This window comes from Paramisgurnus dabryanus, chromosome 9, assembly GCF_030506205.2.
Source record: "Paramisgurnus dabryanus chromosome 9, PD_genome_1.1, whole genome shotgun sequence".
Classification (NCBI taxonomy): Eukaryota; Metazoa; Chordata; class Actinopteri; order Cypriniformes; family Cobitidae; genus Paramisgurnus; species Paramisgurnus dabryanus.
This window is the reverse complement of record NC_133345.1, coordinates 15,394,048-15,406,146: the sequence shown is the minus strand read 5'-3', so window position 1 is coordinate 15,406,146 and position 12,099 is coordinate 15,394,048. Positions and strand designations below refer to the sequence as shown.

Sequence of the window (12,099 nt, the reverse complement as noted above, 5' to 3'; positions counted from 1 at the left end):
TCAACTTTCTGCTAAGATACATATGACCTTTTGTTACGAAAAAGCAGGGATTTTGAAATCATGCAAGCCCTGCATATTTTGCAAGCAGAAATCTGCAATGTATGCAAAGTGTGGCGTATTTAAAAAATATGCAAACTTTGGCTGCTTATGCATTGAATCATGAGATCGCATAATCGCATTTTTCTGGAGGGACTGAACTATGCTGCACATTATTATTGTACTGTAACTGTGCTGACCATTGTTGATGTACTGTAACTGTTTTGCAAGTTTTTGATGAAGGGTAAATTTAGCTAGTTTGGGACAATTTTTTGACATTGTGATGTCTCAGTCTTCCTGAATTTGCCCTACTTTAACTGTGCTGCACTTTTCTGATGTTAACTGCTGCATATTTTTATGCAGTATGACTGTGCTGAACACTCTTTACTGTAACTGTGCTGTGTGCATTAATGATGTACTTCAATAGGCATTGTTCATGTACTTTTAACTGTGATATTTTCTCCTAGAATGATCTTTTGTTCCTGAAAGTTACCAGTCAACTCCATCATTTGAGCATCAAATGTGCTATCCATGTTCTCCACGCCAACAAGTTCAACCCAAACTGCTTGAGACGCAGACCAGGGGATGAGGTGAGACAAATCACCTTTGAAAATTGCGTGGATAAGTGCACAAGGCACGAACAGGCTCCACAAATTCAGATTAAATAGTTCCTGTAAACTAATAGACAGTGTATGATTTTTCCCTACAGAATAAGATGTCCCCATCAGAGGTGGTTCAGTGGTCCAATCATCGAGTGATGGAGTGGTTGAGGTCTGTGGATTTGGCAGAATATGCTCCAAACCTGAGAGGCAGCGGAGTCCATGGGGGCCTGGTTGTGAGTTTTACCGCACATTAAAGTATTTCTGCTTTAAAAAGATACATAATGGAAATAACACAGCCATACTATATTCTATGATAACTGCAATGCATAACATTCTGTCCAGTTTATTGTCCTTACACAATTTATTGATATACTACAGAAAGTCCCAGAAACTATTAGTGTGATGTTATGATGTCTCAACTAGGGATGAATATAATTTACTGGTAAACTGTTAACCTATAATACTTAGAGTTAAACAGTTAATTCTTCTACTAATTTACTCACCCTCAAGCTGTCTGGAATGTAGTTGACATTTGTCTTTACTTGAACAGTAGGAACATGGTCCTTGGTGACCCAAAAAATGCAATCTTAACTGTGTGTGTGTGTGTGTGTGTGTGTGTGTGTGTGTGTGTGTGTGTGTATGTATGTGTGTTGTTCATCAGATTCTGGAGCCTCGCTTTAACTCTGAGACATTGGCCATGCTCCTCAACATTCCCCCACAGAAGACTCTTCTCAGACGCCATCTAGCCTCCAACTTCAGCACACTCATTGGGTCCCAAGCACAACAGGAAAAACGGGAGTTTGCCAATGCCAGTGGGCATGCACCCCTTACCACCACTGCCAAAGTCAGGGTATGATACTGCAGAAAATCATTAATTCCATGCAACATATCAAATATGAGCTAGGTTTCATGTTTCTGCCTCCTGTAATACGTTCCTGCCCTCTCTCTATCTTAGCCAAAGAAGCTTGGCTTTACTCACTTCAGACAACTAAGAAAGCTCAGGACAGATGAATCAGCAGATTATATCTGCCCCATGGAAACAGGGACTCCACCGATTCTGAATGGGACACCAAAGCGGCCCTATGCAAGCTTCAGGGGTATCAGCCCTGTGTTAGACAGAGACTCAGACAGACTGCAACAGGAGGGGTCTAAGAGTTGATTCATTGTCTTCTCCTTTGTGCCAATCCAAATCAACCAGAAAGACCATGCATGGACACGAATACTGCGCCAGAAACTTCAGTGTTAACATTGTAATAAAACGGATTATTAAGAATACCATCTGGATTCCCTGCATATGACTGCCCAATGGTTGCTTAAAATGGAAAGAAATGAATAATCTTTGGAAAGTCAAATGCTAAAATATCTATAATTGGTATTTCTTGTTGTAATCAGCAATTCCAAATATATTATTTAACATTTTTCTTTTCTTCTCTATTTCTTATGCTCCTTCATTGAACTGATCAATTATTAAGTTTTACAATTTTACTGATTCCTGAGAAATGGGACAAAACATAACTAAACACATCTAAACACATTTCTGTAATAATATGGTACAGTTACACAAATATTACAAAATAAAATAATCTTCTGAATTGTTTGTGTGGATATGCGTTATATATGATTATGAACAAAAGTAATTTACTCGTCATTTATATCCCATGTTATCATAAATAAACTACTGTAAAAGGACTCTGTTGTTATTGATTCTATGTGGAAGTCTACGGGATGTTGCGTTTTGTCCACAAAAGCCGTTTGCTTATGTTGTTGCTGCTGAAACCGTCTAGAAAGAAACACATAATGAAACGTTATGTTTTTTATTACCTTAGAATGAGTTGTTCTTTCCACATCCACCACTGGTCCCCTTAGATCAGGGGTGCCCAACCCTGCTCCTGAAGGGCGACCGTCCTGCAGACTTCAGTTCCAACCCAGCTCCAACACATCTGTCTGTAATTATCAAGCAACCCTGAACACCTTGGCTAGCTGCTTCAGCTGTCTTTGATTGGGGTTGAAGCTAAAATCTAAAGGATGGTTGGCCTCCAGGAACAGGGTTGGGCACCCCTGGCTGTGTCCGAAATTTGCATAGTTACCTACTATATAGTAGGCAAAAAGCAAGGCGAACAAATACAGTAGTATGTCCGAAACCTTAGTATTCATAAAAGGGTAGGTGAGAATTACCGGGATTCTGGACTATTTCTTGTGAGATTTGGATGTAAGTATACTTAAGTTGCATTTGAATATGCCTACTTACCTACTATATACAGTAGTAGGAGAACAGTGTGTGAAAAGAGTGGTATATCCGAATCCTCACACTGTAAATGATGTAATCGATGACATGTTGTTGTTGTTTACACGTGGGCGGCTATTTTAAACCTTTAAAAATAATATTGTCAGTTTTCAGAAAAGTGGGCATTTACACGTACACGTGCATATATTCCGTCAAGAGAAGCTCAAGCCCACCTAAGCCAATCACTGGCGGCGCTGGTGGTGACGCGGACTGGTTCTTCGTGTTGGAGGGAGGAGTTGTTGCAGTAGGTGTTCGATGACGTCAAAGTACAGCGAAAGCAATTCGAAATTAGTGTGATTTCTCAACTCACTCTCGCTGTACGTTGACATCATCCGCCTGTCAGTTCTTGCAGCGCCGCATGAAGTCAAACACGCGTAAAATTGCTGACCTCTGAGCACTTGTGACTCGTCTCTGCTCCTTGACATAATAGAGCAGCTGTATTTGCAAATACAAACACACGAAACAAGTTTTTCAAAATAACCATGTACGTGTAAACGTAGCCTGATTGAATGTTTTTTTGGTCAAGTACCTGTATATATGGTATTATTATTAGTATTGACCAAGATCAAAGGCTGTCATCGATCAACCTACTTTTAGATTAGATTAGATTTATAGCATTTTGAAAAATTTTTTTTTTAAATAATAATTGTATATTAAATCTTTGAAAATCAAATTATGGATTTGAATTTTTAATGTTATTATAACCTAAAGATGCTATGTGAAAGTTTGTAACAGAAAACAGTGGTTTTCATCTTGTCACTTTCTTGGTATAGAAAACACGTTTTTACCCAAATTAGTCAAAATGGATTGCGTTTTGGAACAAAACTCTTCAAATTCTTCACACGCACCCTTGCAGCTTGAGTCAAACTCAATCATTTTACAATAAATTATACATTAAGCTCTCCAAACTTAATTACACCCTAAAATAATGCTTGGGAAAAACAACCCAGCACTTTTTAGAGTGTATATATACGGATGCCAATATGAGTCGATTTGAAAAACAAATTAGCTGTTCAGACAACTGCAATTTTTATTTTTAATATAAAACATTTCCCAAGGTAATTTTGGTGACCTCATAGCTGGCTACGGCCATGCATGTCCCCATTAAGAAGAGCAAAATTGTGGGAGTGTATGGGGTAATGAGAGAGATAGATGCACTTACACAGGATAGCCACCATCCCCGAGAATGCACTTCTGCAGATGGCTGCCAGCATATACATGGGTTTCAATGACGTCACCTTTTTGTTGCGGCCGCCATCTTTAGGACCGTAGCGCCACCAGCCGTCGATTCGTTAAATAATTTCCCTTGTAATTAATGGTGTCTATGATTCATATATAACATTTATATATTTAATATAAATATATATATATATGTATGATGGAAATGGCAAACGTTAATGTCAATGAAACTCAGACGAAAATCGCTCATCTATCTGACAATGAAAAGCAACGCTATTACAAGAAAATTGATATTTTGGGTTTTGATCCGTATTTACTTCCACATCAACTTCTTACCCCGATGAAATCTGTCGTCAACTTGCCAAACTTGTCTTTTGGCGATATTTACATCTACCTCGTCCACAATCCTTCTCCATACAGCGGGGAGTGCCTCAAGGCGTACAAGAGCACTGAAGCCTACATGTATTTTAAATCAGGATGGGTGAATGACCCTCGAGTTTATCATCTGGAGAAGAAGAAACTTTTCTTATTTACAGGAAAGGTAAGATATTTGTTTACTTAACTTTACTAGCTACGCTTCTAACTTGCTACGTGGTGCTACCTAGTAGTGATGAGTCGTTCGCGAACGAGCTGGTAGAGCCGACTCTTCATTCGCTGAGGGGCAGGACCTATTTGTATGTCGCATACGATGCTTCCAATCAAATGGGAAAACAGACTAGGATTATACCATTATGTGAAAGAAGAAAGGGGGATAGACGCTCCAAAAAGCCAGTGTAGTGGTACAGGCCAGGTACACAAAGTGATAGAGAGAGGCTGGGAAGCAGGATTTAAATAAGCACGTTGGGAGAAAGTGTAAACAGCATTTCCCAAAAAGAAGAAGAAAGTTAAGTCATAAGTGAATTCTGAAAAATACTAATTTTGCATTTATTTATTAGATTTGTTTGCTGTGGTTTTGTGTTCATTGTTCAATTGCTTAATTAAAGTTTTATTATAATGTTAAATAATAGTAACTCTGTATCTATTGCCAATTGTGTCAATTGATACAAAAATACTAAATAAAGACCCGTAGTCGGAGCCGTAAGAGCTGTCTCTTCTAAGGGAGCCGAGCCAAAAGAGCTGATTCTATGAAAAGAGCCGGACTGCCCATCACTACTACCTAGGTCAATGCTAGTATATTAATTAACATTTGCCAATGGAATTTCATTTTTTAAATCTGACTTTACGTTTGTTAGCAAAAACATAATGTATAAAATAGCTAGGAGTCTTAGATAATGTTATATATGTTGAACTTAAACACCTTTGGCTATATTGCTAAATTTATAATTATCAATTTGTGTTTCAAACTTAAGGTTAAGCATTCACAAAACCTTTCTGTGACCCCAACACATCCCTGGATCACAGTCCAAGAGGACGGTACAGTACTTATGGCTCATTGCACCTGTAAAGCAGGCCTAGGAGAGGTCTGCTCTCATGCAGCAGCTCTTCTGTACTCTGTGTTGGCTGCTGCTGATATTAAAAACGGGCAGGCTTGCACTGAGAAGCCATGTGCTTGGGCTCAGACAAGTATGAACTCTGTCAGAGGGGTACCATATGAAGAGATCTGCAACATCAGTTTCTCTCATAAACAAGAGCCATGTTCAAGCCGTGAAGATCAAGGTCCTGGTTGTCCTGATATCAGACCATCAGATAAAGACTGCCAAGCATTCTTTGAGGCGCTTCATAATAGTGAATTGCAGGAGTCCAAACCAAAGAAGAGTGCCATCCTCTCTGTCATTGAGGGCCACTCCCACAGGTAAGATGCTCTGCTCCACAGAGAGACTGAAAAGCTCTTTTGTGGCTTGCACATAATACTTTACAACTCATCTCAGTTATGACAGGGCTTAAACAAAACATGAGCTAATTATAATGAGTAATTACTACAGGACTAGAATATTTAACTGTGCATTTTTTTTTGTCACTTTAAATGGTCTCTAAACTTCTAAATTATTTCTCACAGGTACATCCCAAAGGTGATGCAACTGGACTTGCCAGCTCCTCTTTCCACATTGTACTCAAGCACCTGGCTGGAGATGGACTTTCCCTTGCTACTGATTGAGAGTACCAAGGTCTTTGATGATCTACATCTAACAAAGCAACAAGTAAACATTATAAACATAATCTTTTTAGTTTGCCATAACCCTAATTCAATTGTATTGGAGTGTAATATCCATAATGATCAGGTTGTTTTGGTACAACTTTTAATATTTCAGTGTATCAGTTCAGGTGAAATAAATGATAAGCCTTTCCATTTTGAAAGTATTTCTATGGATGATTTTCTTGAATGTAATCAGTTTTAGTCAATCTAATATACTATAAATTGTGTCACTAACTTTTTCCCCAGTGTTTGATAGTTGAGGAGGAGACCAGGGAGCAAAGTAAATCTAGAGTATGGTTTGATCAGAGAGCAGGAAGAGTCACAGCATCAGTTTTTAGTGAGGCAGCCAGAGCAGGCACACCTGCATCCTTGATCAAAAGAATTTGCTATCCCCGTGCTTCTCGGTTCTCCACTGAGGCAACAAGGTATATCAATAACAGAACAGTTTCATAGGAGAGCTATTCATTGGCCAACTGTGCTAGACAACCATGCATAAATCAAGATTAATTGGTCTAGTTTGTTATAAGGCTTACAGCTTGTATGCAATAGTGCTTGCAAGTTTGTGAAGCAAGTAAATCAATGCTTTTTTAAGTTGTCATAATGCAACATCTGGTAGATGATAGACATGTTCACATTTTAATGTGAGAGCTTGTAGAATACAATGTAAGAACTTGCAGAACAAAAATATGAACTCTGAACTTGTATGTTAAAAATTGCACTTGTAAAAATATTCACATACGTGATCTGAATTTGAAGTCACACAAAGAAAAAAACAATGTCAAGAGAGCATGCATCACGAATTGGCAAATCTGTGCGCCTTAACTTTTGCATTACATGTTTGCAGCTGTCATGTTCATGTACATATCAATCTACACATTTGTGAATATTTTTTTCTCTGTGACAGGTGTGTAAACATTTCTAGAAGTTCAAATTTTCAAGTTACAAATACAGATTTTTTGTTCTACAAGTTCTCACATCGTATTCTACAAGCTCTCACATTTTACATATTTACCTGCATGCTTACATTCCAATCTTTGTCAGATGGGGTCAACAAAATGAGGACAGAGCAAGGGAAAGCTATGTTGCAAGAACACCATGAAGACTTCCAGGTGAGGGCATCAGGGTTCATCATCAACTCAGAACTCCCCTGGATTGGAGCATCACCTGATGGTGTGGTAGCCTGCACTTGCCATGAAGATGGCGTTTTAGAGATTAAATGCCCCTTTAAAACCAGGAACTGCTCCCTCACTGAAAGCTGCAAGGATTCCTCATTCTGTCTTGCTGTAGGAGAGGATGGGGTCATGGCATTGAGACATAACCACAAGTACATGTACCAAGTGCAGGCACAAATGCACATTGCAGAGGTGAGTTACTGTGACTTCATGGTATGGACACCACAGGAGGTTTTCACCCAGCGAATTCCATATGATCCTGTCTTCTTCCACAATGCTTACGGCAAAGTGGTGAATTTCATCAAGACAGGAGTGATCCCTGAGCTGCTGGGGAAATGGTATACAGCACCACGCCTTACTCCCATATACAGCACAGCCACAAAACAGCCACCTGAAGTGGGATGCTACTGTGGTCAACCTGCATGCACAGATGTCATTATTTGCACATCTGGAAACTGTAGGCGAAAGAACTTTCACAAGACCTGCCTTAAGCTGACCAGGGTGCCTAAGACATGGAAATGTGTGGAGTGTAGTAAACAAGTTTAGTATTACCAGTCTGCGACAGGCGAGCTAACTGACATATTGATAGTCTTGTATAAAGTACCTGAAAGCATTACTTGAATAAAAGTACAAGTATCTGGTTCGTACAAAACCATTTTTGCACACCCTAATTAAAATATCTCTGTCATGCTCTACTGTATTTTTGCTCAGATGCACATCCGCACCTGCCCTTTTGCACCACTCATGTACTGTTCTGAACACAGACTGATATTTTTGACTCTTATGTATATTTTATAATTCGGTCTGTTATACTTGCGCTATCTGTATATTTACTTTTTTCTACATTCAACATTCTTAAAGACAGTCATTTCAGGTTTAGTGTGTTATCTCTGATCTACATCAGTAACTACACTAACTGTATATTTGACTCTTCACCACATTTTAGCTTCTTACAGACGTCTATGCATTCTTATTGCGTTATAATTGTAACAGTTCTAATTCACTAACTAGAACACATTTTGCAATATCTGTATTTTGACCTTTTAAGCGGCGATACAGACTGTCTATTAATGTATACTGCGTTATGTCCTTTTCATTTTCGCATATCCTTCGGCTTACTCACACGTAATGTAATGGCTACTTACTCTACACTTTATATAGTTTTCATGTAGCCTATTGTATTTTATACTCCTGTGTTGTATTGAATGTGAAAATATATGTTGTCTCACAAGCTTACGCTTTCTTAGCCAGGTCACTGCTGCAAATGATAACCTGTTCTGTGGTTAAATAAGCTTTAAATTAAACATTAAAAAAATATCTTACCAGAAAATGACTTTAAGTTTAGAATATTACTTTAAGACTTACTTAAAGTGTCTGTTATTTACTGTAAATTGTGTGTGAAAATTCTACTCAAGTACAGTAGTGAAGTATTTGCTTAATGAAATGGGATGGAATGTATAAATTGCACATGTTGTTACTGCAATGTGACCATTTACAATAAACATCACTAAAGTGTTGTAATTGAATGAACAATTTATTTCAAAAGTAATTTCAGCCAATATCAATATACACAAACATTTGTGATAGTCTACTTGTTTTAGAAACAAGTAAACAAGACAGACAAAACAATTTTACGTGAAACTCATAAATTCATTTATTCATTTATTTATTTATAATGGGACCATGCACAATTTTTAACATAAAATTTTCATTTCATAAATAACAGCCTTGTATTAAAAACAAAGATCCAAATATATATATATATATATATATATATACACACATTACATTTGTACACAATTGTTTAACATTTTGACTATAAAAACTATGTGACTGACACCCATGCTATTGCGAGGGCACAACAGATTGGCAAATGTTGCACAGAGCACAGCACACTCTGACCATCTTGTCAAGAGATGTAAGCTCTCCTGGAATGGCAGTCTGGCAGAGAGAAATGGGTATTGTGCTTTGTAAAATTGTGTACTTATTCCTCACAAGACCAATCACGCGTTCAACATGAACTCGAACAGCTGCTAGCCCCCTTGAATACTCAATTCACTTGGATGCAGTTGCTTTTTCCCTCTCGTAAAGGCAGGTATTTTGAGATGAGCACTGTACAATCCCACAGCATCTCCTACTGTGAACCCTCGATCTGCTAAAACCAAATCACCAGGTAACAGATTTTCCAGGTAGCCACAGTTCTCTGTAATGTGCCTGTCACTTGCTCGCCCTCCCCAGCCACGAGACACAAACGATATGACTCCCTGTGGAGTTATTGATATCAAGTACTTTGCAGTATTGTGGTGCTTATATTGTGAGTATGTTTGTGCTCGGGCTCTCAAGTTTTTAGGTCTCTCAATAAAAATTTCAAAGCAGTCTATTATGGATGTACAATTTCTGTAACTACTATTTTTGAAACACATGGGTAAACTAATTTGAATCTGTTCCTTACTGGGCCACAGTATGAATCTAAACAACCTATCATGCAAGACATTTAACGTACTGTTAAAAATTCGGCCTGCAGTAGGCTTTGACACATGAAATATATTTGAAAAGAAGTGCAGGGGTAAATTCAGTCTCATTCTCATTAGAGTCATTAAAAAGCATTGAAAGGGATTCAATCCAGGTCCCTCCTTAAGGAATGCTGACACAAACGTGAAGACAACCATTAGCTTGGCATAGGATGGAAGGCCAGTTAAGTCCTGCACCATTTCATCATTGTCTTTGAAGGTTTCCTGGCTGAAGGATAACATGCTAATCTTTTCTCTGAGCTGAAAAATCTCTGACCTCAGTGCAGTACACTCTTCTGTCAGTCTCCTCACAGTTTCTTGGCAGGTTTCATTGGAGCATGGTACACTGCTCTCAGCATAGACTGCAGAATTACAGTAGTTGTGATCAGCTGGCTGACCTCTACCCTCCTGAGCTGATGTGTCTTCACAATCATCAATCTGCATATGGCTGCTGTTGTCACAGGGTGCCACCGGTCCAACATCATGCATCCTTCTCTTTCTTTTGACAGCTTGCATTTGCTCAAATTTGCTGTAACTATCTATTTTTCTTTTCCGTTGCTCAGGTGTGAGATAAGCAAACAAACTTGGCACATAATCGGGGTTTAATGGATTCTCGCTCTTCTGACCTACAGGGGTAGAATGAGATATAGTGACACATTAATGAAAAGTGTGGGACACTAACAGTAAGGCTACACGGGGTACGTGAAATGCTTTGTTTGCGACGCGTAAAAAAGTTTTAGAAACCTAGTTTATATTTTTGGACGTTCGCGCGGTCATCACATCTGTTGTAGCCATTGCACCGATCATAGCAGAAGGTTACAACAGACGCAACGCGAACATCCACTTAATGTTTATGTGCCTGGTGTAGCCTCTCTGTAACTTTAGCTCTACCAGAAATAAGTAACATTACTTGACCAAAAATCAAATAATGCAATATAGATAAGCAGATATGAAATGACTGACCTTACTTTATGAATCACTGTCTTATCAACATTGTTACGTGGGATGTTATCTTATCGTAGGGTTGCTAACATAAGCTAGCTAGCTAACGTCAGATAACTTACCTGAAATAAAGTGTTCATTGCACAGTCTGGAGTGTTCTGTTGGTGTCCACTGGTCCCTTTTAATGGCAGCTAACCATTTATGTCTCCTTTCGTTGTTTTTAGGAATATTATAAAACGTATGTCCCGTTTTTTTTGACTTGCTGTTATCACAGCCCACTGCACAGCAGATAGACGGCATATTTACTGTTTACCTCCGGTCCCCGGCAGGTCCTAAAGATGGCGCCGCCTTTAATGTGTGACGTCACATGAAACCCATGTATACAGGGCTGTTCCTTAGCACCCTGACATAATGCACAGACCCAGGCTATACCACAAAGTGCTCAGCTGCTTCATCAAAATAAAGCTGCAGACTTGCCACAGCTGTGTTGAGATGGCAGAAAATATGTGATAGATTGTTAGAAAATAAATTTGAATAAAGGTTTGTTTCATTTGGTATTCACTTCTACATGTTTCCATTTATTGTAATGGTGTCACAGTCTAACTATAACTATAACGAAAACTATAACTCAGTCATTGAATAAACTTTGATTATCCACAGAAACACACACAAAAATACATTTTTGACATGAATTGTCAGTACTATGGAGAGATCTACACTTAAATGTGCTATACAATTTGCTATATAAAGTCACCCGAACGCTGACTTCACAAAATCATCATTTATAACAAAACAACAATAATAATATAAGAGCTTAAACCTCTATGACATTTTTGACACTCTATGACACTTTGTAGGAGTGAGCAAATGTTTTTGGGTGTGTCTTTTAAAATGCAAATGAGCTGATCTATGCACTAAATGGCAGTGCTGTGGTACAGAATAAGGGGCGGTATTATCCCCTTCTGACATCACAAGTGTCGGCCATGATCTCAATGAACTATTTTTTCACATGCTTGCAGAGAATAGTTTACCAAAACGAAGTTACTGGGTTGATCTTTTCATGTTCTCTTGATAGAAGGAACCTGATTGTAGCACTTAAACATTGTCAGATTTTTGTAATATGTCCTCTTTAAGAAATTAAAGATTTATCAGCTCTTATTCAGTGAAAAAGCTTAAATAATTACAATATTCAGGCACGGGGGATTATGGGTATTTCTTACAACATTAAGCAGACTTGAAC

At 38.4% G+C, this 12,099-nt stretch overlaps 3 protein-coding genes across 5 annotated transcripts in view; 2 read left to right on the top strand and 1 right to left on the bottom strand.

The window, feature by feature from the left end:
* Window positions 1-2,327, top strand: part of ppfibp2a (PPFIA binding protein 2a) — a 64,310-nt gene extending 61,983 nt beyond the window's left edge. For all 3 annotated transcript variants that reach the window (XM_065270002.2, XM_065269998.2, XM_065270001.2), the window contains 4 exons: window positions 504-626; window positions 746-871; window positions 1,300-1,488; window positions 1,594-2,327. In XM_065270002.2, the coding sequence (XP_065126074.2) occupies window positions 504-626; window positions 746-871; window positions 1,300-1,488; window positions 1,594-1,797 (642 nt within the window). In that variant the 3' untranslated portion in view covers window positions 1,798-2,327. The remainder of the gene's footprint in view (window positions 1-503; window positions 627-745; window positions 872-1,299; window positions 1,489-1,593) is intronic.
* Window positions 2,328-3,504: 1,177 nt separating this feature from the next.
* On the top strand, window positions 3,505-8,849 carry LOC141282536 (uncharacterized). Its single transcript, XM_073815676.1, has 3 exons — window positions 3,505-5,893; window positions 6,098-6,239; window positions 7,277-8,849. Exons 1-3 carry the CDS (start codon window positions 5,373-5,375, stop codon window positions 7,292-7,294), a joined length of 681 nt encoding a protein of 226 aa, XP_073671777.1. The 5' UTR covers window positions 3,505-5,372; the 3' UTR covers window positions 7,295-8,849.
* Window positions 8,850-9,028: 179 nt separating this feature from the next.
* On the bottom strand, window positions 9,029-11,228 carry LOC141282535 (uncharacterized). Its single transcript, XM_073815675.1, has 2 exons — window positions 10,982-11,228; window positions 9,029-10,543 (listed from the first exon to the last, which is right to left on the bottom strand). Exons 1-2 carry the CDS (start codon window positions 11,157-11,159, stop codon window positions 9,441-9,443), a joined length of 1,281 nt encoding a protein of 426 aa, XP_073671776.1. The 5' UTR covers window positions 11,160-11,228; the 3' UTR covers window positions 9,029-9,440.
* Window positions 11,229-12,099: the final 871 nt, after the last annotated feature.

Excerpts from the sequence above, each read along its gene's own strand:
- LOC141282536 (XM_073815676.1), top strand. The coding sequence starts at position 5,373 with ATGTTATATATGTTGAACTTAAACACCTTTGGCTATATTGCTAAATTT. Across the intron at positions 5,894-6,097 it reads ATTGAGGGCCACTCCCACAG|GTACATCCCAAAGGTGATGC; the intron begins GTAAGATGCTCT and ends TATTTCTCACAG.
- LOC141282535 (XM_073815675.1), bottom strand. The coding sequence starts at position 11,159 with ATGCCGTCTATCTGCTGTGCAGTGGGCTGTGATAACAGCAAGTCAAAA. Across the intron at positions 10,544-10,981 it reads CAATGAACACTTTATTTCAG|GTCAGAAGAGCGAGAATCCA; the intron begins GTAAGTTATCTG and ends CTACCCCTGTAG.